General features: G+C 50.4%; 2 protein-coding genes across 3 annotated transcripts; both read left to right on the forward strand.

The window, feature by feature from the left end:
- The first annotated feature begins 1,799 nt into the window (after positions 1-1,799).
- WRAP53 (WD repeat containing antisense to TP53) lies at positions 1,800-14,152 on the forward strand. 2 transcript variants are annotated; one of them, XM_081161670.1, is made up of 10 exons: positions 1,800-2,649; positions 2,815-2,913; positions 3,164-3,275; positions 11,794-11,882; positions 12,085-12,175; positions 12,283-12,415; positions 12,983-13,191; positions 13,390-13,493; positions 13,640-13,774; positions 13,890-14,152. In XM_081161670.1, exons 1-10 carry the CDS (start codon positions 2,246-2,248, stop codon positions 14,134-14,136), a joined length of 1,623 nt encoding a protein of 540 aa, XP_081017796.1. In that variant the 5' UTR covers positions 1,800-2,245; the 3' UTR covers positions 14,137-14,152. The 2 variants fall into 2 exon arrangements, with proteins under 2 accessions (XP_081017796.1, XP_081017797.1); XM_081161671.1 differs by having other exon boundaries at positions 1,936-2,649; positions 13,640-13,769; positions 13,890-13,987.
- Positions 14,153-15,692: 1,540 nt separating this feature from the next.
- EFNB3 (ephrin B3) lies at positions 15,693-22,068 on the forward strand. The gene is made up of 5 exons (XM_081161679.1): positions 15,693-16,388; positions 18,705-18,997; positions 19,186-19,278; positions 19,389-19,493; positions 19,916-22,068. Exons 1-5 carry the CDS (start codon positions 16,267-16,269, stop codon positions 20,323-20,325), a joined length of 1,023 nt encoding a protein of 340 aa, XP_081017805.1. The 5' UTR covers positions 15,693-16,266; the 3' UTR covers positions 20,326-22,068.
- Positions 22,069-23,405: the final 1,337 nt, after the last annotated feature.

Genomic DNA, 23,405 nt, shown 5'->3' on the forward strand with positions numbered 1-23,405 from the left:
AAACCAGTCTCAAAGACATTTTCTCTCATTCTCCTTCACTTTCATCGGGGAAATTTGAGCTGCTCCAAAGACAGAAACCGGAAATGGTACTGCAAGTGGCAGAAATGTAAATGCAGAGCCAAACAATAACAGGGCTTCCTGGCCTCTCAGACCGGGGTAATCCTCCAGGGCTTCGCGGGCAAATCTTTCGTTTAACATTTCCCACTTCCACGACTATTTAATCGGATCTTCTTCGTCTAGCGGAGCCCGGGGCCGGTTGGAAAAATTATTCCAGGAAGAACAAAGGTCCGGAAGTTATGGAACCTACTTTAGCAGTGTGGGCTCTCAGATCACCCCGAATAATCATTTCAGAATGTAGCCCGAGATTTCACCGGAGTACCATGGGGTCTAAAGTCGAGCCGGGAGTTCTAGATCCGAAAGTCTCAGACAGTCTAATTTAAGGATTCCTCACACTCGGTACTGGGATGGGGATAGGAATGGGTGGGTGGGGAAGAACCCCTAAAGGCCAGCGGAAAGTTCCTCAGAGTTCCAGTCCCCTGCCCAGGTGTTTAGGTTTCAGTTCGTCTGTTTCCAATAACTTCATTATCTACACTCAGGCTTCCCCATCATTGCCGCTAGCCAAGCTTCTACTCCTCGCCCCAATCGCCAAGTCCCCAGTACCCAATTTCCAGCCCCCATGATTCTTCCTAGCTGAAAATAGAGCTCATGATTCAGAGGACTCATCACACTTTGTCAAGAGCTTACCTGAACTTCAGGGGAGCGTATCACCACCCTGGGAAGCACCCTCCGAGGCCGGATGCCAGGTGACCCCGGAGGCTCAGGGGACACCTGTGTCCAGGACGGTGGCTTTGGACTTTTGAGCTCCAAACTTTTAGCGCCAGTCGGAGCACATGGGAGGGGAAAGCCCCAATCCCAGCAACCCCCGCGAGACTACTGGCACAAAGACGGACAGTGGCCATGACGGGTAAGGGCAAACGAGCGGTGAGCGAAGGCTACAAAAAGGAGAGTGGAAGAGTCAGGATTTTCGCGTATTGGCGCTGTAGTTACCGACATTTAGGGGTGGGGAAGTTAGACAAGCCAAAGTCGTGAGTACAGAATTGGTGGAAACCATTTTGGAAGACTCTTGCCATTGTGTCCAATATGAAGGTGGAAGGAAGAAAACCTTTGTATTTGCCGTTCCCTCTGCCTGGAACACTCCTCTCCGAGATAGTTGGATAGTTTTTTCTCAGCTAAAGTGTCACCTTTTAGGAAGGCTTTCATTAAGATCCCAATCTGCCCGGCCCGGCGTGGCTCAGCGGTTGAGCATCGATCTAGGATCCAGGAGATCGGGGTTCGATTCCCGGTCAGGGCACATGCCCGGGTTGTGGGTTGCAGCCGATCAGTGACTCTCTTGTCGCTGATGTTTCTAACTCTCTCTCTCCCTCTCCTTTCTTCCTCTCTCTGAAATCAATAAAGAAAAAAAAAAAGTCCCAATCTAATGTATTTCCCCGCATACACCATCTTTTTTTTCTTCACAGCCCTTATCACTACCTGAAAATATTTGTTCCTTACCTTCAATACACAGCAACGTAAGCCTTAGTCTACTATCTTAATCACAGTTGTATTTCCCAGTGCGTAGTACAGTAGTGGGAAGCAACTAAGAGCTCAGTAATAAATATGTATTGAATGAAGAGACAAGTCTGAGGAACTTGGCGAAAGAGATGCAAAAGTTCAGAGCCTGTAAAATCAAGCATGGCGCTGGCGCCCTCTGCAGGTGAGTTAAAAGGTGCTTTAAGAGCGACCGCGGGAGCTCAGGCACTTCTCGCCCAGGCAGAAGCTTTCAGATTACAACTCCCAGTAGCCGCTAATAGTCCCACGGCTTGACGGGAACAGTAAACCACGACATATTACATCCTGGTCCTGCCCCTTCCGTGGGTCGCCCGGGAAATCTCATCCGAGATGCGGAGGTCCAATCGAAAGGTGAGCTCAGATCCCGCGAGAGCAGGTGGCGCGTAGAGACCATCCCGGCTAAGGGCCGCGGTGTTTTCAATATGGGTGTCCCAGCTCTCACTTTCTCTTTCCTGGGGTCTTCTGCCCCCTCCCGGAAGAAGAAGGGAGACACAGGTGGGTTTCTCTAGTCGGCTTCCCGGATCCTTGCGAACTTTGAAGCTGCCTAGGCCGCTCCACTGGCCAGGCAGCTTGCTGGTAGCCAGTGGGAAGAGGGCTGCCTGGCCGAGGCCAGTGCCTGCCGCGCTTCTTGTGCAGTATGAAGACGTCCGAGGCGCCACCGTTAGCTCCCTACTGCATGTCTACAGACCAGGCCCCAGCTTCAGCCCGTCTCTCGCCTCGGGCTTCCCCAATGGATAAAAATACGGACCCAGAACTGATGCCACTGCAGCCCGAAGGGGATGATACGCCCCGCGTGTCCCCAGATCCCATGGCTGGCTCAGCTGTGTCCCAGGAGATGGAGGAGGGGGACCCAGCTTCTCTCTCCACTTCCCTGGAAATAGGGTTTTGCACTCCTAGTGAGTTGAGCCCTGGAATCAAGGAGCAAGAACTTTCTGAAAATGTGAGCCTTCCTGCAGAGGAAACGAACAGGCCAGAATTGGGGCCTGGAGAAGCCATGGAAGGTGTGTCTGAGGAGCCTGCTCCTGAGGATGAGGGATCCACGTAAGTGGTGATGGCGGTTGACTCAGGGAATCCGAGGAGATTGGAAGTATGAGATGCATGAAGTGTGAGATATACCTCTCCTCCAGTCCTCAGTCCCAATTCTCCAGGCCTGTTTCCTCTTTGCTTTGGCGACTCAGGTTTGTTGTCCCCTCATCTTCCTTACAGCTCTTGGAACTACAGCTTCTCCCAGCAACCTCGGTTTCTCAGTGGTTCCTGGTCAGAGTTCAGCACTCAGCCTGAGAACTTCTTGAAAGGCTGTAAGTGGTAAGGAAAATGGGGCAGGGAGATAAACACACCAGGATTTTCACCTTAAAATACCCTATTTATCTGGGAGAAGGATTCACCGGAAGTGGAGTAGGAGTAAGAATCCCTCTTGGACTGAACTTAAGTAGGATTGTGTCTTCTACTTCCCTCAAGGTCTTGGGGGGCTTACTCCCTAGAGATAGGCTCAGCCCTAACCCTATGCTTGGAAAATGCAGATCTGTCTAGCTTCCTAACTCTTGCCTACTCCTAGGGCCCCTGATGGTTCCTGCATCTTGACTAATAGTGCTGATAACATCCTGCGGATTTATAACCTGCCCCCAGAGCTCTACAGTGAAGGGGAGCAGCTGGAATATGCAGAAATGGTAAGGGTAAGGGCTAAATCAGCCCCTTCACTGGACACTGAAATTTTCTTCATCATGAATTTCCATAAGTAGCATTTTTTACCCTAAATTCTGAAGCCATTTAATTAATTAATTAATTGGTTTTTACTTTATTTAAAAAAATTGATCTGAGAAACATTGATTTGTTGTTCCACTTATTTATGCATTCCTTGGTTGATTCTTGTATGTGCCCTGACTGGTGATTGAACCTGCAACCTTGGCATCAGGAGAACACTGTAACCAACTGAGCTACCATGCCAGGCTATGAAATCATTTAGAGATGTTTATCCCTTCTTTAGTCAGGAATATGTATTTTCCATAAAAGAGTAGTATATTTCTCGTGACAGTACTTAACTGACTTACAGATTTGTTTATTTTGAGAGTACGTTTATTAAAGCTAGGGGTAGTGAAATAAGGAGGGGCTTAGGATAGAAGAAGCAACAGGAGAGAGCCTAGGCAGGGCTGTTTTGGCTCTAGAAATGTTATAGGAAAGAAACGGGCCTAGGCAGGGCTGCTTTAGCTCACTGGAAAGTCAGAGAAAAGCAACCTTGGAGACACGGTCAGAGACTTAGCTGGGACAAGCTGCCACTGCCCATTGCTCCCCTGATTGCAAGTCTTGTGGGTTTAGGAGATGCATGCCTGAGAGGGAAGAAAGGTGTGGGAGTGCTCCCAAGAGGAGGAGCATCTACAGGTATTTATTGAATGATTACCAGTATGTCAAGCTACTGTTTGGTCCTGGGATAAAGTGGTGAATGAGACAGATCAGTTGGTTTGCTTCCTTGTTTGGGAGATAGACAGCAAACATGTAACCCAATAAATAATCAAGTTCATTACAAATTATAATAAATGCTATGAAGGAAATAAACAGAATTAAGAGAGACTAACGCGAGAATACCACTTAGATAAAATGGTCAGGAAGAGGCCCTCTAAAAAGGAGACCTTTAAGCTGAGACCTGAAGGATTATGAGATCAGTCATGTGAAGAGCTGTAGAAAGAGCATTCTGGGGAGAGGTGATGATCTTCCAAAGACCAAGAGCTGGGAAAGAGCTTTGTATATTCAAGGAACAGAACAAAGACCAATACACCTGGACTGAGGCCCGTGAGGGGGGAATTGGGCTGGTTATGGTGAGGTGGCCAGTGAGTAAGGCATTTGGGGTTTATTTGGGAAGCCATGGAGAGTTTTAAAACAGAAGAATAAAATGATGGCTGAAATTTGAGAATGGATTTTGGGTGGGCAACAGTGGCTCCAGGGAGACTCATTAGGATGCATTTTTCATGGTCCAGGCAAGAAATGATGGTGGCTTGGGCTAGGGTGGTGTCAGGAGAGACAGGGAGATGGGAATGGATTTGAAGTATATTTTGTAGGACTTGGAGGTGAATGGATGTGGAGGTGCAGGGAAGGAAGCAATCAAGAGTGGTATCCAGATTAATGCAGCCAGGTGGATGATGGTATGATTTACTCAGAGGAGGAAACGGATATAAAAAGGTATTGGGACAAGTTAAGGATTTTTAGGTACATTAAATGTGAAATGTAAAGCTAAGGGGAGAAATTGGGGCTGGGGATATACTTAGAGAAGTGGGAGAGCATGTAGGTAGTGTCTTGTGTCTGGAGAATGGACTCAGTCTCCAGAGTGTAGATGGAGAAGGAGAAGACTCCAGCAGAGCTCTGGGCATCCCGGCGCTTGGAGGCGGAGCACAGGAGAAATGACAGAAGTGGAGGCAAAGTCATGTCTAATGCTGTTCAGAGTGAGGCAAATGTAGAGAGTGATTCAAGAAGACATGAATGATCCCTACGAGCACTTTCAGAGGCGTGATGGAGGCAGAAGCTGGTTAGGTGGGTGGGAGAGGAAATATAGACAATTCCTTGGAACAGTTTCCTTGCCACAGGAAACTGAGAAATGGAATGGTGACCAGAGAGGCTGTGAGTCCAAAGAAGGGTTAATGGTTGCCTCTGTGTTGTCAGGAATAACTCCAGTAGACAGAGTTGATGTTCTAGGAGAGAGGAGGGTTAATAAAGTCACTGGGTAGCTGGGTGAGGACAGTCTCCAGAGCACATTAAAGGGTTTTGATAGGTGCAGAATAATTCCTTGCTGTGGAAAGAAAGGCAGAAGATGCGTTTAGAGGCACCTGTTTGGTGGTTGGAAGATTTTAGTGTCTCTGTTGGCTTCTCAGTAAAGCATAAAGGGAGATTATCAGCTGAAGGGAGAGAGTCTGTGGGGAGAGAGCAGAAGGTCTGAAGGATCGGTCCTGGGGAGCTGAAGATCAAAACCACCAAGGAATGTGGTAGTATTGCTCCTCTTGTGTCAGTACTCACTAGAAATTTGTTGTCATCCATTTAAAGTCAGACCAATTAGCGTGGTTATGCATCTTTCCGCAGCAAGTTAATTGACTCTAGTTTCTGTGTTTGTAAAATGAGGATAATAACACCCACCACACAGAGCTGTGAAAATTGAAAGAATTAATGTAAAGTGCTTGAAACAGTGCCTCACATGTACTAAGTAATTCAGTAATCACTAGTAGTCACTAACATTAGTTGAGTGCAAACATGGAGCTAGTCTGGTTGGGGTTTGTCAGGGGAGAAACACAAGGGTGTCTCGAGTGTCTGCAGGAGTATGCATGGAATGGTTGACTATAATAGGAAGTGGGTAAGGAAATGGATTGTAAATATATTTTTGGTGAAGTTGATTAATTGTGCTAGAAGTGGCGGAGCAAGTGAATTGGATGGGTTGGAGATGGTGGCCAGAGACTGTGGTAGTGACCAGGCCCAGGACTTAATTATGGTGAGTGGCTGCTGTAGAGTGAAGGTCATGGCTGTGCATGCTAAGGAAGTTAAAGGATGGGAAAAGCCATGGTGTTGGACAGATGCATCATTCTTTTACTGATTCATTCATTCAACATTGTTATTATTATTTTAAAATACATCTTTATTGATTTCAGAGAGAGGGAGAGAGAGGGAGAGAGAGAGATAGAAACATCGATGATGAGAGAGTCATTGTTTTCCTCCTGCTCGCCCCCTACTGGGGATTGAGCCCACAACCCAGCATGTGCCCTGACTGGGAATCGAACTGTGATCTCCTGGATCCTAGGTCCATGCTCAACTGCTGATCCACACCGGGTTGGGCTCAACATGATTATTTTTTTTTAGTACATTCTATTTGTCAGGTCCTGTTTAGGTGCTGGGGGTTAGTCAAACAAAAACAAGCAAAAGTTCCTGTCCTCCTGAAACTTATATTCTAGTGTGGAGAACAGGCAATTAAAACAAAAAACAAAGTAACAAAAATATATATATATGTACTTGGGCCAGGGTGGTATCAAGGAGGGATATGGATGGATTTGAAGTATATTTTGTAGAACTTGGAGGTCAATTGAATGTGGCGGTGCAGGGGAAGAAGCAATCAAGGATAATGTCCAGGTTTTTGTGGTGTTGTTTTTGATTTTTATATTTATATTTATTTTATTTTGTCACAATAAAATTTATTATGAAAACAGGCTGGTGTGGGGACACGGGGCCAGACAAGCTTTTTCTGTTTTGTTTTTTTTAAATCATCACTTGAGGATATGTTTGTATTGATTTTAAAGAGAGAGGAAGGGTGGAAGAGAGAGAGAAACATCAATGTGAGAGAAAAACCTGTATGCGCCCAGACCGTGGATTGAACCCATAACCTAGGTATGTGCCCCTACTGGAAACCCAATCCACAAGCTTTTGCTGTACAGAATGACACTCTAACCAACTGAGCAACCCAGCCAGAGCTTACCTCACTATTTAGACGACATTTGCACAGAGACTTGGAGGAAGTAAGAGCATGAACCACACTGATATTTTGGGGAAGAATATGGTGGGCGCAGAGAAGAGCAAGTTCAAAGTCCCAGTGGAAGTGAAAGTCACCAAGAAGAACAGGAGTGTCTGTGGGGAGTAAGACAGTGAACCGAGAGATAAAGTCTCAGTGAATGAGGGAGGGTGACAAAAAGGGGGGAGCTAGACTGATGGCAAGAACTGCAGAGAAACTATAGAGTTTGGAGAAGTGAAAAGACGCAGAAATTACAGTGGGGAGCACAGTTGACACTCTCCCACCTCCTGTCCTTGAGATGTGTACTGGGGAGGGAGGAGTGAGAATTAAAGAAATTCTTGGTGACTGCCCTAGCTGGTTTGCTTAAGTAGTTTGAGTGTGGCCCTTGGACTGAAGGGTCCTGGGTTCAATTCTGGCCAAGGGCATATAGTTCAGTTGTAGGCTCGATCCCTGGCCCTGGTTGGTGTATGAGCAGGAGGCAACCAATCATTGTGTCTCTCTCACATTGATGTTTCTCTCTCTTTCTCTTCTCCCCCTCCCCCCACCTTCCACTCTTTCTGAAAAGCAATGGAAAAAATATTCTCAGGTGAGGATTAAAAAAAAAAATTCTTGGTGGCTTCCTTAAAGAAGAAGGGTGCCCAGCTCCAGGGATGGTCCTGAATGCTTATCCAACATGCAGCTCTGTAAGATCAGAGGCTGCAGATCTTTGAGTTCTTAGTGCCAAATATAAGGCACTCCATGCCCGTTCCTGGAACAGAAACCAGTCGTGTCTCAGGGCCAGGTGGCTGTGGCGCAGCCATCCTGAAAGAAGAGCTCAGGCCCTGGCTGATGTGGCTCAGTTGGTTGGAATGTTGTCCTGTATACTGAAAGGTTGCGGATTCGATTCCCGGTCAAGGCATATCCCTAGGTTGCAGGTTTGATCACTGGTCAGGGTACATACCAGCTGATGTTCTCTCTCACATTGATGTTTGTCTCTCTCTCTCTTCCTTTCCCTCTCCTTAAAAATCAATAAGCATGTTCTCAGGTGAGGGTTAAAAAAAGAAGAAGAAAGAAGAGTTCAGGAGCAGGGATAGTTAGATGAGATGCGGAATATATGGGAGGTTGAGAATTTATTGCACAAGCTCATTAAAGAGAAATGGGAATGTTAAAAAGGAAAAAAGTCATCATTAACCACTCTACAAAATTCAGCCCTTTAAATTTGTCTACATTTTTTCCAAGCTCTGTACAAGTACTGAAGCTTTTAAAGTGGCTATGATCCTATATTAGATGGTTTTGTATACTTCTTTTTTCTTTTTAAAAAAATATCTTTATTGATTTCAGAGGGAGGAAGGAAGAGGGAGAGAGAGGTAGAAACACCAATGATGAATCGACTGCCTCCTGCACGTCTGACTGGGGATCGAGCCCGCAACCCGGGTATATGCCCTGACTGGGAATCGAACCCCTATCTCCTGGATCCTAGGTTGATGCTCAACTGCTGAGCCATGCCAGCTGGGGCTGCTTTTTTCTTTTTAATATATCCTAAATGCTTTTTGTGCTGTTTCAGTCTTAATGGTATGTGGTATTGCACTGAGTGCCTACGATAGATAGTTTTCTTACCTATTCCACTGTTTTGAACATTTGGGTTGTTTCCTGGATATGTGTATGTAAATTATTCAGCAAAGCGTTTTGATGGAGATTCTGTTCCTAAGAGAAATTTTATGAGTAAGAAATACCCTAGGTCGAGCAGTATCAGTATTTGTTTTCTGTGTCTTGTGGTATAGATAGTCAATTTGTTTTCTAAGTTTTTGTGTTTTTTTAAAGTGCTGTTAGTTAGTATTGTGGGTGTACCAGTTCTAGCCCAACCTCACTCATTAGATATTTTCATTTTTAAAGCTTAATATTTGGAAATGGATAAAGTTTATATAGGTGGGGAAATTGGAGGGCATTTTTTTGGTATATCCATATACCTGTATGCTGCTGCTTCTCAACATAGTTTCCTAATTACTCTCCTCCCTTCTCTACCATTTCTAGAACTCCTGTTCCTAACTCCCCAGCCTTTTCTCTGAGGACTCTCCCTCCCTGTGGCTCTTGCCTAAGGCATTTACTTCCCTCTTGCCTTCTCCAGAGAAGACTGTGCATCTGTCTATGTGTCCTACATATTTCATTGGGGGTAGAGGGGAGCCCTCATTTCCAAATGCTATATCTATATCCAGACAGTTGTCCTTTCTCTTGGTAAAAACTTTTTCTTTGAGGCTTGTGCTGTCTGATTCTCCCACTCACCAAGGACATTGGCATCACATCTCATAGCCCTTTTGTGAACCCCAAACTTTGTAAAGAGATTGGGTTTTATACTGAGGGTTATGTTGAGTCACTGAAACGTTTTAAGAAGACGACACTGTACAGAATTCCAATTTAACAAGGTCTTTAGGGCCTCGATGTGGCTGTAGTGTGGAGAATGAGAATGGATGGGTAGATTGGAGTGTGGGGTATAAGTAGGGCTGGAGAGCATGAAGAGTTTTGCAGAGATGCTAGCAAGAAGGCAGTGGCTTCACATGGAATGAAGGGGAGGGGACAGATTTAAGAGAACCCTAGAAGGTGGAATTGGCAAGAGATGGTATTGTGTTGGACTAGGAGTGGAAAGGGAGTGAAGAGTAGTAGTAGTAGTGGTGGTTGTCATCCAGGTTGGTGCTCAGATTTCAGGCTTGAAAATTGGCTGTGGAGCCCAGGAGGAACAGCAGGCTTGAAGGTGGCAGGTGCTGGTCCCTTAAGGACAAATTGAGTTTGAGGTACCTGTGGGATATCCAAGTGGAGCTTTCTACCAGGCAGTTGAATATATGGGTTCAGAGTAGAGAAGTGGAAACTGAAGTCATGGCTGGATGACATCACCCAAGGTTCAGCAAATAAGTAACTGACAAAGGACTGGTATCCAGATGATTTAAAGATTTCCTTCAGCCTGGCCAGCGTGGTTCATTGGTTGAGCATTAACCCATAAACCAGGAGATTGCAGTTCGATTCCTGGTCAGGGCACATGCCCAGGTTGCTCGCTTGATCCCCAGTAGGGGGTGTGCAGGAGGCAGCCAATCATTGACTCTCTAATCATTGGTGTTTCTCTCTCTCTCTCCCTTTCTTCTCTCTGAAATCAATAAAAACATTTAAAAAATTTTTTTTCTTCAAGTCAGTAAGAAAAAGACAAAAACCTAGTAGAAAAATGAACAAAAATTATGAAAAATTGTACTTAAACAGCTAATAAACATAGATAAATGTCTCCAAAAAAAAAAACCATAGATAAATGTCTAATCTCAGTAATAATGAAGGAAACACAAATTTATACCATTTCACAGCCTTCAAGTTGAGAAAAAATTAAGTCTGGCAATACCAATAGGATCCCAAGCAACAGGCACTCTCATGCTGTTGATGGAAGAGTGAACTGGGATGAGCCCTCTGGGAAAAAATGTGATATTATCTGCCAGAGTTGGCAAAATGCATACCATAGAGCCCAATAATTTTTCTTCTTTAGCAGAAACTACAGAGAAACCCTCCCACATATGTACCAGAATGTTAAAAAGCATACTGGCTAAAAAATGGAAAGACATCAGTAACTGTCGATAGAAAAGGGTAGATAAATGGAGTTCTCTACACCAGTGAAAATGCATGAATTAGAGCTAAATGTGTCACCATGGTTAAATCTCACAATCACAAACAGATAAATGCAGTGTGATGCCATTAATATTAAGTTTAAAGGTATGTAATACAATACATTGTTTTTTCTTTTTTTTAGTCTTTTTTATTTATTTTTAAATTTTTTTATATATCTCCCTTCTTCAGAGAGGAAGGGAGAAGGAGAGAGAGAGATAGAAACATCAATGATCAGAGAGTTGTCATTGATCAGCTGCCTCCTGCACACCCCCAACTGGGGATCGAGCCTGCAGCCTGGGCATGTGCCCTGACCAGGAATTGAACCATGATCTCCTGGATCCTAGGTCGATGCTCAACTGCTGAGCCACACCCAGCCGGGCTCCTCTCTCTTTTTTAAAAATATGTTTTTATTGATTTCAGAGAGAGGAAGGGAGAGAGAGAGAGAGAGAGAAACATCAATGATGAGAGAGGATCATTGAGCAGCTGCCTCCTGCACGCCCCCAGCTGGGGATCGAGCCCACAACCCAGGCATGTGCCCTGACGAGAATCGAACTGTGACCTTCTGGACCCTAGGTCGATGCTCAGCCTCTGAGCCACACCGACTGGGCTGTTTTTCCTTTGTATAAATATATTCCTAAAGAAATTAATGAGAATGGTAAATTTAGTATAGTGTTTACCTCTGAGGGAAGGTTTATATGATTTCTTAAATTAGGTGGAGGAGTCACAGGGTGTTTTTTTTAATACTTTGCATATATGAACTGTTTAATTTTTTTAAAGGCTCAGGTGGCACCTAGTAGATGCTTAGTAAATATGCGTATCATTGGTTGGTTCTTTGTCTCTGGGTTGGGATGTTATTTATTTTTTTCCTCTCTGAGTGTTTAAAAAGTAAAAAGATAAATATGTATGACTTTTGGTGGCCCAAATCTGACATTAAAGTATGAGCTGACCTTTGAATGTTGAGATCAAGATTCTGTTCTTCATATTGTCCCCACTTGCCTGGTTAAATGATGACAGATGGTCTCCCTCTGACATAAAACTGCTGAAGTCTGAGTCTGCCTCCTTTCCCTGCCTGTGACCTAGGCATTCTCTCTCTCCAGGTCCCTGTCCTTCGGATGGTGGAAGGTGACACCATCTATGATTACTGCTGGTATTCTCTGATGTCTTCAACCCAGCCAGACACCTCCTAGTAAGTGATGTCCTTTGCCTCTGCTACTCCCCCCAGCAGTTTCAAGGAGACCCTTTACTATGAGAGAGTCAAAGGCTGCCCAGGGATTTCGGGAGGAGGAACGCTTGGTGTGCCCTTCAGATGTGAGCTGAGAGGGCTGTACGGTTGGCTTCCTCCCCTTCTTTTGACAGCACTGGGGCCTCAGTGTCCTTGTTTTTCTCAGTGTGGCCAGCAGCAGCCGGGAGAACCCAATTCACATCTGGGATGCATTCACTGGAGAGCTCCGGGCTTCCTTTCGAGCCTACAACCACCTGGTAGGGACCTCCCGCCCAGCCCCAGGATCATCCTGGCCCAGCTTTCCTTCCTTGAGGACAGCTGACTGGCTTTGCTAGGCCTGTTTTCAGCCCTTTCCTCCTCCCAGGATGAGCTGACAGCAGCCCATTCGCTCTGCTTCTCCCCGGATGGCTCCCAGCTCTTCTGTGGCTTCAACCGGACTGTGCGTATATTTTCTACAGCCCGGCCTGGCCGTGACTGTGAGGTCCGAGCCACGTTTGGTAAGCATCTGTGCTTCTAAGAGAGGAGGAAAGAAGAGAGCACTGCCGTGTGCAGAGGGACTTTGTGTGAGCCAGGGGACTGCATGTGGGGGTGGTCACATCCTCCTTCCTATAGCCCTGGGAGGCAGGTAGTGCCTAGTGGACAGAGGAGAAAACAGACTCAGGGAGAGGACGACTTTCCCAAGATCAACCCGCTGGGTAAAAAGTTTGTTCACTTCTAGCCCAATCCCTTTTAGCTGTGACCCTTTTGGTCTCCAAAATCTTACTATGTCTAAGAAATTGGAGGTGAAGCTGGTTCTATTTTACTACAGGCCTTCAGCTTTCCATTCCTTCCAGGAAAAACATTTGAGAGGGAAGAAGTAGGTCTTGGGCATTTAGGTCCTTTGGGGGATAGAAGGATCTGGGGAGTATCAGAGGTCTTCATACTGCTTGTGACAGATGGGGTGGGGGAGATACTGAGTTCTGGCACATGGACTCTGGGATGGGAGACAGAGGTGCACCTCTGACTAGCCCAGTTAATAGCAGGTGCTCTTGCCTCCTCCTCCACTGTGTTCCTTCCCTCTCTAGCAAAAAAGCGGGGCCAGAGCGGCATCATCTCCTGCATAGCCTTCAGCCCAGTCCAGCCCCTCTATGCCTGTGGCTCCTATGGCTGTTCCCTGGGTCTGTATGCTTGGGATGATGGCTCCCCTCTTGCCTTGCTGGGAGGGCACCGAGGGGGCATCACCCACCTCTGCTTTCACCCCGATGGCAACCGCTTCTTCTCCGGAGCCCGCAAGGTAGGAGTCATGTCCTGATTTCCCAAAGGGAGTAGGCAGGAGTGGGGATGTAGTCTGATATGTTGGAGTATAGATGTGAGAAAAAAATCAACCCAAGCTAAAGGAGTGCCTGTAAATCTTGAGGGAAGCAGGGATGTCTAGGGGGGGTGAGTAGGGATAGAGAGGGGTGGACTTCAGGCCCCTCTTCTGTGTCTTCAGGATGCTGAGCTTCTGTGCTGGGATCTCCGGCAGCCTGGTCATCCGCTGTGGTCTCTGAGTCGCGAGGTGACCACCAATCAGCGCATCTATTTTGATCTGGACCCGTGAGTGACTGTGGGTCCTTCGTGCCCATGGCCCCAATGCCCCCGGGGGATTCCCAAGTGTAGCCCAGATCCTAGCCCCTGGGTGTGAGGAGTTCCTGCCCCAGGATGATGACTCCATGTCAGCAAGCCTCTGCTCTCTCCTCCAGGACTGGGCAGTTCCTAGTGAGTGGCAGCACTAGCGGAGCTGTCTCTGTGTGGGACATCGGCGGGGCTGAGGATGAGAGGACACCAGAGCCAGTGCTGAGTTTTTTGCCCCAGAAAGACTGCACCAATGGAGTGAGGTCATCAGTTAATTCCACAGATCTTGGGGCTTGGGTTGGGGAGGGAGGTGAATTGCTGCGGGAGCAAGCATTCTCTCTTAGGGTGTTGACAGACCTTTCCTGTCTCTCCCTCCAGCTTGCACCCTAGCCTGCCTCTGTTGGCCACTGCCTCTGGTCAGCGAGTGTTTCCAGAGCCCACGGAGAGTGGGGATGAGGGGGAGCAGGAGGTGGACCTTCCCCTGCTCTCCATGCGTCATGTCCACCTTGAATGTCAGCTTCAGCTCTGGTGGTGTGGGGGGAGCCCAGACATCAGTATCCCTGATGCTCACCAGGGTGAGAAGGAACAGGGAGGGACAAAGGGAGGTGAGGATGAGTTTATATAAAAAGGTTTTATATGATACCGTCTTTGTGTCTGCTTGGGGAGGCAAATGATGGAGAGGAGGGCTGGGAGGGGTATTAGTGGGCTCCCTTGTCCAGCAGCAGTGGGGACTGGCATATTGTTCCTAAAACCAGGGTTGAGAGGTGGGACTAGACAGGAGCCAATGGGACTACTGAGCTTGGTGTGAAGTCAAGTGATTGGGGGTGGGGCTTCATGCCATTGACTGGTTGGTTGCTAGGCAACTTGGTAAACTGAAGAGGGGGGAACCTGTTTGAAATCTCACTCCCAAGGTGGGGTGGCAGGGGTCACAGTGAGCGTGGCTGAGCAGGAGTGGCAGGCAGGAGCTGTGTGTCAGACTGCTGGGCGTGACTATGTGAGACTGCAGACAGTGACAGACAAGACACCTGCTCTCTCTTGCTCAACACTATTTACCATCACCCAGCAGTAGAAGAATCATTACTCAGCTCTGGGGGAAGGGGTGCAGAAGCACCCCCTCCCTTCCCCTGTACTACCCCAGGAGGCAGGTGACTGAATAGCCAGTCAAGGACAACATAAAAAGAGTAAAGGTGCTTAAAGACACAGACCGCCACATTCTGCATTCCCATTAGATGCAGGACAAGGGCCAGAGTCTTTCATTCAGCAGTTGTCACTGGTGGTGTTTCTCCATTTATCTGCTCTGTCTTTGGAGGTGGTGGGAAGTATGTTATTTTAAGCGGCACCCTCCCCCCACACACACACCTTGCCAAACACTGAGAAGGGGAGCTCTGAAGAGATACTGTAAGCAGGGGGTTTCATTTTGGACCTCAAAATCAAAGGGAAGGGACTGGAGGCCTGTGACAGCTCGAAAGGGGAGAGGAATGTCACCTCTGCCCAGAGGTGCTGAAAGCTAGGGTTCTTACACCCAAACAGGCAACCCCCCTCCCTTCCCCCAGGATAATTGGAAACAGCCCTTCAAGCTGAATGTGAGTTTGGGTTTGTAGGTACTCCCTTTCCTCTCCCAGCCTCATTTCTCCCCATAACCATCCAACAAGGGCCCAAATTTACCCCCTAATCTCTTGCTTCTCACCCAGTCCCTGGATAACAGTAAAGGGTACAGGAGGCTAAGACAAAAGAGACCCCAGGAGTGGGAGTTCAGCAACCTGGGTTTGGTTTCCACCTTTATCCTACACACCCTATGACCTTGGGCAAGTCCCGGGGCCTCCCTGAGCCTGAGTTTCTCCATCGCTGCAATGGGGATCCTTTAGCTCTGCCCCCCCTCCTCACACAGGTGGTCGTGATGATCACGTAGCCCACTTGGTAGAGTGCGAAGCCTTCAAGGTTATCATTATTCTCTCCAAAACCTCCTGGGAGCAGCGGTGGTGTTTTGGGATGCAGGAGGCGGCGGAGGCGACGGGAGCGAAAGGGGCTGGGTTCCTGGGGTGGAGAAGGCGAGAGCCTTTCTGGATCTGAGAGACGAACATTCCAAACGCTCGGGCGATGCGAGGGCCGGAGGGGAGACGGGCAGAAACTAAGCCAGAGACCGGAGTCGCAAAGACAAAGGGGGCGTGAGAGACCGCGCCAGGGCGCGAGGCGGAGTGGCAGGGCAAGGCGGCGGGAGGTGCGCGGGCCTGGGGAGGTGTGGGGGCGTGGGCTGCGGGATCCTGCCGCCCGCTCCGCCTCGAGCTCCAGCTCCGGTTTTTCCCTCCGCCATCCTCTCCCCCTCCCCGCCTCTCTTTTAACTCCCCCTCCCGGGCTCGGGACTGGTTTCCTCCCTTAGCCCGCTGCCCTCAATCCCGGCGAGGCTGGGGCTCCGGCTCGGCGCCCCCTTCCTCGCTCCCTTGTCCGACGCCCCATGCCACCACCGCCGGGTACCTGGCTCCCCCAGTCCCCGACTTAGGCCCGCTCACCAATCCCGGGGTGCTGGAGCCTGGGCTGGGGCGTAGGGAGCCTGCAGACCGCCCCTGGAAGGGCTCTTGAGGGCTGAGCTCTCCGGAGCGGGGCGAGGGCAGAGCAGGAAGCGGGTCCGCGTGGGAGCGGGAGGTATCAGCTGCCCGGGAGGTCGGGGCAGAATAGCCAGGACAGCCAAGGCAGCCACCCCAGGGGGTGAGCGACTTTGGGGGAGTTGGTGCCCCGCCCCCCAGGCCTTGGCGGGGTCATGGGGGCCCCCCATTCTAGGCTGGGGGGCGTGCGAGTCGGGGCCCTGCTGCTGCTTGGTTTTTGGGGGCTGGTGTCTGGGCTCAGCCTGGAGCCTGTCTACTGGAATTCGGCGAATAAGAGGTGAGCGACCCGGGCTGGGGAGACCCTACACCCTCCCAGCAGGGAGTGTGGAAGCTTTAGGGACTTCGGGGGCTGAGTTCTCTGAGCTGGGAGGAGGCTGCAGGGAGGGTGCTGGCGCTCTGTTGGAAGCTGTTGGGTGACTAGACCGAGGTGATCTTGGGAGCAAGACTCCTGGGTCGCACACACAGCTGGATGTGTGTGGTGATATCCACGTTTTGGGAGTTTGAAGGACCCCGAAGGGCAAGGATCGGAAAGTTCATGGGGAGCTGGGAGGGCAGTCGAGTGGTTATGTGGGTTTGTGGGAGACTTGCATGGTGTCGGGGGGCTGGGCTTGGAGGGAGCCTGGTTAGTGTCAGCTCTCAGGAGAGCCGCTGAGTAGGTGCTGCTGAAGCGTTGAAGGGAAAGGCCGGGTGCCTCCCTCCCCAGAAAGGACTCTGGTGGAGATGGGAGGGAAGGGGGCTCAGTTTGGGGACAACTCCCCCAAGGCTTCTTGACTCTCTTCACACTGTCTCCTAACTCTTGCCCACATCCAGAGGGTCAATCAGCCCTTGGTGGAACAATTTCCCAACCAGATGATATTCCTGCATTTCTGGCTTGGGGACTTCTTTCTGGAAGAAGCCTGGAGCCCCATATAACTGCTTCTTTTGCCCTCTTGCATCTGAAGTCCCAAGGACTCCATTGCTCCCTCCCCCATCTTTGCTGCAAACTCTTCCATTAGATCTGTTCTAAGGCATGCTTACTTTTACTCTGAAAAAAGGCCAGGGGTCAGATGAAACTTCAGTCCACACAGGGTAGGACAGGACCCTTGGGAGGTCATCTGGGTCCCTTGACTCCATGCAGATCTCACTCCCCATTAGCAAAAGAGTTCTGTTTTGAAAAATCCAATCCCTGGGGGAGGCTGCCTGAGGCCTTGGGAAGAGGGTGGACTTTGGAGCTCATCAAATCCTAGTCTTAATCCTAGCTCAGTGCCTTGAGCTGTGTGAAGCTGTGTGGCCGTGGGCATGTTACTTAACCTTTCTGAGTTTGTATCCTTAATCCTTACAGCTTTTATGAGGATTAAAGTGTTGGAACATATATGCTCATTAGAATTATTGCCCTTCCTCTCTGTACTTCACAACCTCCCTCCCTCCCATCTCTTATCTTGTCAGGTATAATCTCAACTCTCTTTTCTTTTTCTCTTATTGATTTGAGAGAAATATCAACTTGTTCCACTTATTTTATGCATTCATTGGTTGCTTCTTGTATGTGCCCTGACCAGGGATCTAATCCACAACCTTGGTGTATCAGGACCACCCTCTAACCAACTGAACTACCCCAGCCGGGGGCTCTCAATTGTCTTTTCTTTACTCAGTCTCCTACCTGCCAACTCCCAGCTGCAGTTTATCTGGTACAGCTTGAGGACATTAGGCTTATTCTAATAGAATTGACAAAAGGGAATTGGGGTGTTCTGGAGGCTCTTTGGGATGTTGGGTGGGAGAGAGTGGGTCATTTGAGAGTCTGGGAAGATACAGAGCAGCACTCCCCTGGGATCCAGTACTGAGACCCTGTCTGCCATTAATGCACAGGGAAGGGCTGCAGTCTGGCAAGTAGTACTGCTGGGCCAGTGGATGTCTGAGCAGAGGGAGATGTGGGCTTACGTTGGCTGTGGTTAGATAAGTCAACTCCTTCATTTCCAAAGCAACGGGGCACTTTCCCTAGGAAGTCTGAAACCTGGGGGAGAAGAGGTACTGAGCAGGGAATGTTGGGCAGTTGGACCCCAGACCCTGGTTCCCATTAGCCCCATTTAGGATCATTGCCAAACCGGGCATTTGCCTCCTGTCACATTGCCTGGTTAACTTGGTACACTGGTCTGGATCACCCTTCCCTCCCTCCCTCCCCCCCTTTGCCCTGAAATCCCTGAAATTTGGTGGTGGCCTGGGGGAGGGAAGGCTCTGCCCCCATGGTTGACTGCCATGGAATAGTGAAATCACCTGGGAGGGGTGGGCTGTGTGGTTCCAGAGAGGCCAGCTCCTTGGTAACTGGCATCCTGTTGCCAGGGCAACGGAGCTGGTGATGAAGGGAGAGATGGCAGTGTGCATGTGGTGAGGGCAGGCTGAAGAGTGCATTTGGGCACACCAAGGGGCAGGAGACCTCTGAGCCTGGCTTCCTGCTGCTTCCAACGTGAGCTTACAGAGTCCTTAGTGCCTGCTCCGTCAGAACAGACTTCCTACTCAGACAAAGACTGACCTGCAGGGATGTGGGCCGAGGGAGGCGAAGCTCTGGAGGCCAGACCGCTGATACCTCTCCCCCTTGTCCACCTCAACCTCCTCCCCATAGGTTCCAGGCAGAGGGTGGTTATGTGCTCTACCCTCAGATTGGGGACCGGCTAGACCTGCTTTGCCCCCGGGCCCGACCTCCTGGCCCCCACTCTTCTCCTAATTATGAGTTCTACAAGCTGTATCTGGTAGGGGGTGCCCAGGGCCGACGCTGTGAGGCACCCCCTGCCCCAAACCTCCTTCTCACTTGTGACCGGCCAGACCTGGATCTCCGCTTCACCATCAAGTTCCAGGAGTATAGCCCTAACCTTTGGGGCCATGAATTCCGCTCGCACCATGATTACTACATAATTGGTACTGCTGGGCAGAGGGCAGGGTTAAGTGGGGAGGTGCTCCTGGGATGGAGGGCAGATGAGGGAGGGGACCACCAGAGCCAAGAGAGATCCCTTATACCCTCGGGTGGTATTGGGGCCAGGGCATGGAGACAGAATTGAGGCTAGACTCTGGGGTGCCAACTTCTCCTTGTGGCTCTTCTCTCCCAGCCACGTCAGATGGGACCCGGGAAGGCCTCGAGAGCTTGCAGGGAGGTGTGTGCCTTACCAGAGGCATGAAGGTTCTTCTCCGAGTGGGACAAAGTGAGTGGGGCTGGGGTACCTCCTAGGAGCTGAGGGAGGTTGGGACAGTACCATCATGGTCAGGGGGCTGCTGTCTCAACCCCTTTCTCTTGGGTCTTCCCTATCTTCAGGTCCCCGAGGAGGGGCTGCCCCCCGAAAGCCTGTGTCTGAAATGCCCATGGAAAGAGACCGAGGGGCAGCCCACAGCCTGGAGCCTGGGAAGGAGAACGTGCCAGGTAGGAACCAGGAGTCCAGCCTCCTCCCTTCCCCAGCCTTCTCTGCTTTTGGATCCCAGCTGCCTTGCCTTCACCCTCTCCCTCCCTCTTTAGTTTTTTTGGGGGGGGAGGAAGAGGAGAAGAGAGGATGGGAGGATGGGAGGGGAATGGAAGCCAAATGAGGAAAAGACTCAATTAGAACTAATTAGCCAAGTCAGCGCTTCAATCAGTGCTGTCAGAGAAGTGGGGAGGACTCTGGCACAGAGCTGAAGGGCTGGACACACCTGGATTCTGAGCTGGGCTTGGTGGGGTGGAGGGGAGATGGGGTCCCCAAGGGGCCTGGGCACTGGAAGCCCATGGGGACCCCCAAGGCTGGCTGCCAGATGCCTAGGTGGCTCCTTCAGCCCCTCCCCCTCTTTCCTCCTTCACCCCTTCCCTGCCAGGTGACCCCACCAGCAATGCAACCTCCCGGGGTGCTGAAGGCCCCCTGCCCCCTCCCAGCATGCCCGCAGTGGCCGGGGCAGCAGGGGGGCTGGCGCTGCTCTTGCTGGGCGTGGCAGGGGCTGGGGGTGCCATGTGTTGGCGGAGACGGCGGGCCAAGCCTTCGGAGAGTCGCCACCCTGGTCCTGGCTCCTTTGGGAGGGGAGGGTCTCTGGGTCTGGGGGGTGGAGGTGGGATGGGACCTAGGGAGGCTGAGCCTGGGGAACTAGGGATAGCTCTTCGGGGCAGTGGGGCTGCAGACCCCCCCTTCTGTCCCCACTATGAGAAGGTGAGTGGTGACTATGGGCATCCTGTGTACATCGTACAGGATGGGCCCCCCCAGAGCCCTCCAAACATCTACTACAAGGTATGAGGGCTCCTCCCACCTGGCTCTCTTGGATCCAGCCCTTCTTGCGGTGTTCCTCCGTGTAATTCATGGTTGGAGGGACACCTCTAGCATCTCCTTGGCCCCCTTTGCCCCACCAGCTTTTTTGCTCCTCCTGGCTGTCGTCTTCTCTACTTGTAGGATTCCTTAAGATTTTCACCAAACCACTTCCTGCCCTGTGGTTGGCCATGTGTGCCCTTCTCTGTCTGTGTTGTGGGTCCTGTTCCCTTGGGGAGGAGGCAGAGACTCAGCCACCTCTTCTGACCATGACCCAGGGATCCTTGCTTCCCTTACCCATTGAGAGCTCGGGGCGGGAACAGTCTGCCTTTTGCTTGACACTCTTTCTTTCTGCCTCTCACTGTTTTTCTCTTCTCTTCTCTCTCTTATTCTCTTTCTCTCTTCTGTCTCTAGGTCTGTTCCTTTTCCCTAGCATCCTCCTCCTTACGCCTCCTTTTGCCCTCTTGGCTTCTTATCCTGTGCCTCTCCCAGCTCCTGGGTGGGGGCATCAAAGCTTTTCTCCCTTCAGCTCCTTCTTCTGACCTCTTATCAACCACTCCCCTCAGTCTGCCAAAAATGGGGGCCTTATGGGGAAGGCTCTGGCACTCCACTCCAGTGCAGGGCCTGGGCAGCAGGGCCTCTTCTCTGCCCTGCCCCAGGCCTCTACATACTTACTCCAGCCATTTGGGGTGGTTGGGTTACGACAGCTACCATGAGAAGTGTCCTGTTTTGTCCAGTGGCCAATAGCAAGATACGAACTGATCGGGACACATATGGACTTGGTCTGATGCTGAATGGGTCACTTAGGACCAGAAGTGACTTGCTCCAGACAAGAAGTGACCAGGCCTGGACAGAAGTGGCCTGGTGAAGTGGCAGAAGCAGTGCAGCAGGAACTGGAAGTGCCTTCATCTGGCTGGAACTTAAGTGACTTAGTCTGAGGGGTTTGGGGGGCGGGAGGTGGATGGTTCTTACTCTGTGGAGGAGGGCAGGAAGAGCTTCCTGGTATAGGAGGAAGCTGGAACTTACTGACTGTAAGAAGATTGGGTGGACTGAGGATTATCCTAGTATTCAGTGGCACTTCCCAAGATCCCCCTTCCTTTGTTCTCTGTGCTACTTCTAAGGCAACTAAGATGACTGCCATGTGCTGTGGCAGGCCCAATGTATCTTGTTCTTTCCTTTCCATGTTCCAGTATAATCTCTGTTACTCAACAGGACCACCCCAAGAACCCGTGTTGTCCCCCAGTAACCCTGATGGCTGTCTTGCTCATCACATCCTCCATTTCTGACTCTCTTCAGATTCAGCACAGCTCCCTTCTTAGTGACCAGAATGGTGGCCTACTGACTGGTCTCGCTGACAGTGGCACTTAGCAGCTGCAGCTGATCCATAGTGACCAGCTTATACCTCTTCCTGCCCTCTAGTACATAATTGGGTGTTGCCTCAGTTTCCTCCCAGCTCAGTTTCATTAGATCAGAGCTGCCCTCGGGCACCAAGTCGGCCACCTCAGTCACCAGCCATCATGGTTGCTTTGTCTACCGGAGGTCAAGTCGCCACTCTGGTGTAGTTCTCAGCTCCTTCCTGAATTTTCTAATTGCTCCATCCAGGGAACAGGAAGTTGCTGTTGCCATGGGGGAGGTGGCGGGGTATGGCTGTCACCTCGATAGTTTTACTGTAAAAGGGAAATTTGAACAACAAAAACCAAAAAAGAAATAAAAAACTTCGAAAGTTAACAAGAAGGCTGGAGAATGACTGGACATGAACTGGGACAGAGGGACTGGTGCTTAGAATGGCTTTCAGGCTGAGGGCTGGAGTGCATGAAACCAAGGGGAAGGGTAGGGAGAAGGCTAGGTTGGAAGGGTGAGGTGGGCAGTGCCTGGGGAGGGGCTGGGCTGGGTGAGAAGGCTGAGGAAGGCAGCCACCGAGGGGGGAGAGGAGCCCAGGCAGGAGTGGGAGTTGCCAATATACCCATTGGGGATGTATATGAATAGAAGTTCGCACGTGGGGAAAGCCTGAGTGTTGCTAAACCAAAGCACCGGACACAAGGCAAATTGCAGTCAGAAACAAAGTGGAAAAACACATGTATACATGTTAAGAGTCTATTCTCCACCATCCCTGCCCAAGGCACCTATGATGTGGGGCATTTTGCTTTGAGGAGAAGGGGTGTGGCTGCCCAGAAGACTTGAGCTGCCTGTCTCCTGGCTCCCTGTGTACCCACAACCTAGGCTCTTCTTCCCTAAAAAGCCCAGGTGCCCAGCCCCCTAGACTCAGCCCCATTCTCCAACCACAAAAGCAGCCGTCAGGAGCATGGTTGGAACTGGTTGGCAGGGGTCACAACCTCTGCCCTCCCGGCCCCTGCCCTGACTCTAGGTCCTCTCCCGCTGTCTCCCATCTGCCTGGAGGTCAAGGGGTCCTCCTGCCCCTCCTCTGTCCAGTGGGACCCCTGCCCCTGCCCCTGTCTGAGTGAGATGCCTGGCTCCTGAGAGGTGCAGGCGCCGTTAGTAGAGAAGTTGAAAACTGGGAGGCCAGGTGCTGGGCTGTCTGGAATGTACTCCTGCCTTCCAAGCCTGCACTGGAGCTGCCCAAGGTGGGGAGCCTTGAGGGGGTGTGGAAGGGCTGGTCCCTTGCTCCTTAGTGGGGGTCTGTTGTCATGGCAACATCCCTTTTTTCACACAATGGGAAGCCCCCCTCAGCCTCCCTCGTGGATGAAGCCGACAGCCCCATCGCTGGCTATCAGCCTCAGGGACTTGGCAACCGTCACTATGGCAACCCAGAGCCCAGCAACAGGGCCCAGTGAGAAAGGGAGGGGTCCAAGACTGGGGCAGGGCTGTGTGAGAGAGGGGGCAAGGGAGCTGAGGGAGACTCCCCCTACACGTACATCTAGAGACACAGGTGGAGAGACAAGAAGGAAGAGAAGTGGGGATAAACATTCTCCGTGACAAACACCTCACCGAAGCAGCAGAGACATCATAACATGCTGAGAGACAGGAAGACACCTGGGGACAGATGCATAGCTGGAGAGAGAAACATGGAATTCTACATAGCACCCTGGGACACGCCCCCTTGGAGCACTGGT

This window comes from Miniopterus schreibersii, assembly GCF_964146895.1.
Source record: "Miniopterus schreibersii genome assembly, chromosome: 16".
In the NCBI taxonomy this organism is placed as follows: domain Eukaryota; kingdom Metazoa; phylum Chordata; class Mammalia; order Chiroptera; family Miniopteridae; genus Miniopterus; species Miniopterus schreibersii.

Excerpts from the sequence above, each read along its gene's own strand:
- EFNB3 (XM_081161679.1), top strand. The coding sequence starts at position 16,267 with ATGGGGGCCCCCCATTCTAGGCTGGGGGGCGTGCGAGTCGGGGCCCTG. Across the intron at positions 19,279-19,388 it reads TCTTCTCCGAGTGGGACAAA|GTCCCCGAGGAGGGGCTGCC; the intron begins GTGAGTGGGGCT and ends CCCTATCTTCAG. Across the intron at positions 19,494-19,915 it reads TGGGAAGGAGAACGTGCCAG|GTGACCCCACCAGCAATGCA; the intron begins GTAGGAACCAGG and ends CTTCCCTGCCAG.
- WRAP53 (XM_081161670.1), top strand. The coding sequence starts at position 2,246 with ATGAAGACGTCCGAGGCGCCACCGTTAGCTCCCTACTGCATGTCTACA. Across the intron at positions 12,176-12,282 it reads TTCGAGCCTACAACCACCTG|GATGAGCTGACAGCAGCCCA; the intron begins GTAGGGACCTCC and ends TCCTCCTCCCAG. Across the intron at positions 12,416-12,982 it reads TGAGGTCCGAGCCACGTTTG|CAAAAAAGCGGGGCCAGAGC; the intron begins GTAAGCATCTGT and ends TTCCCTCTCTAG.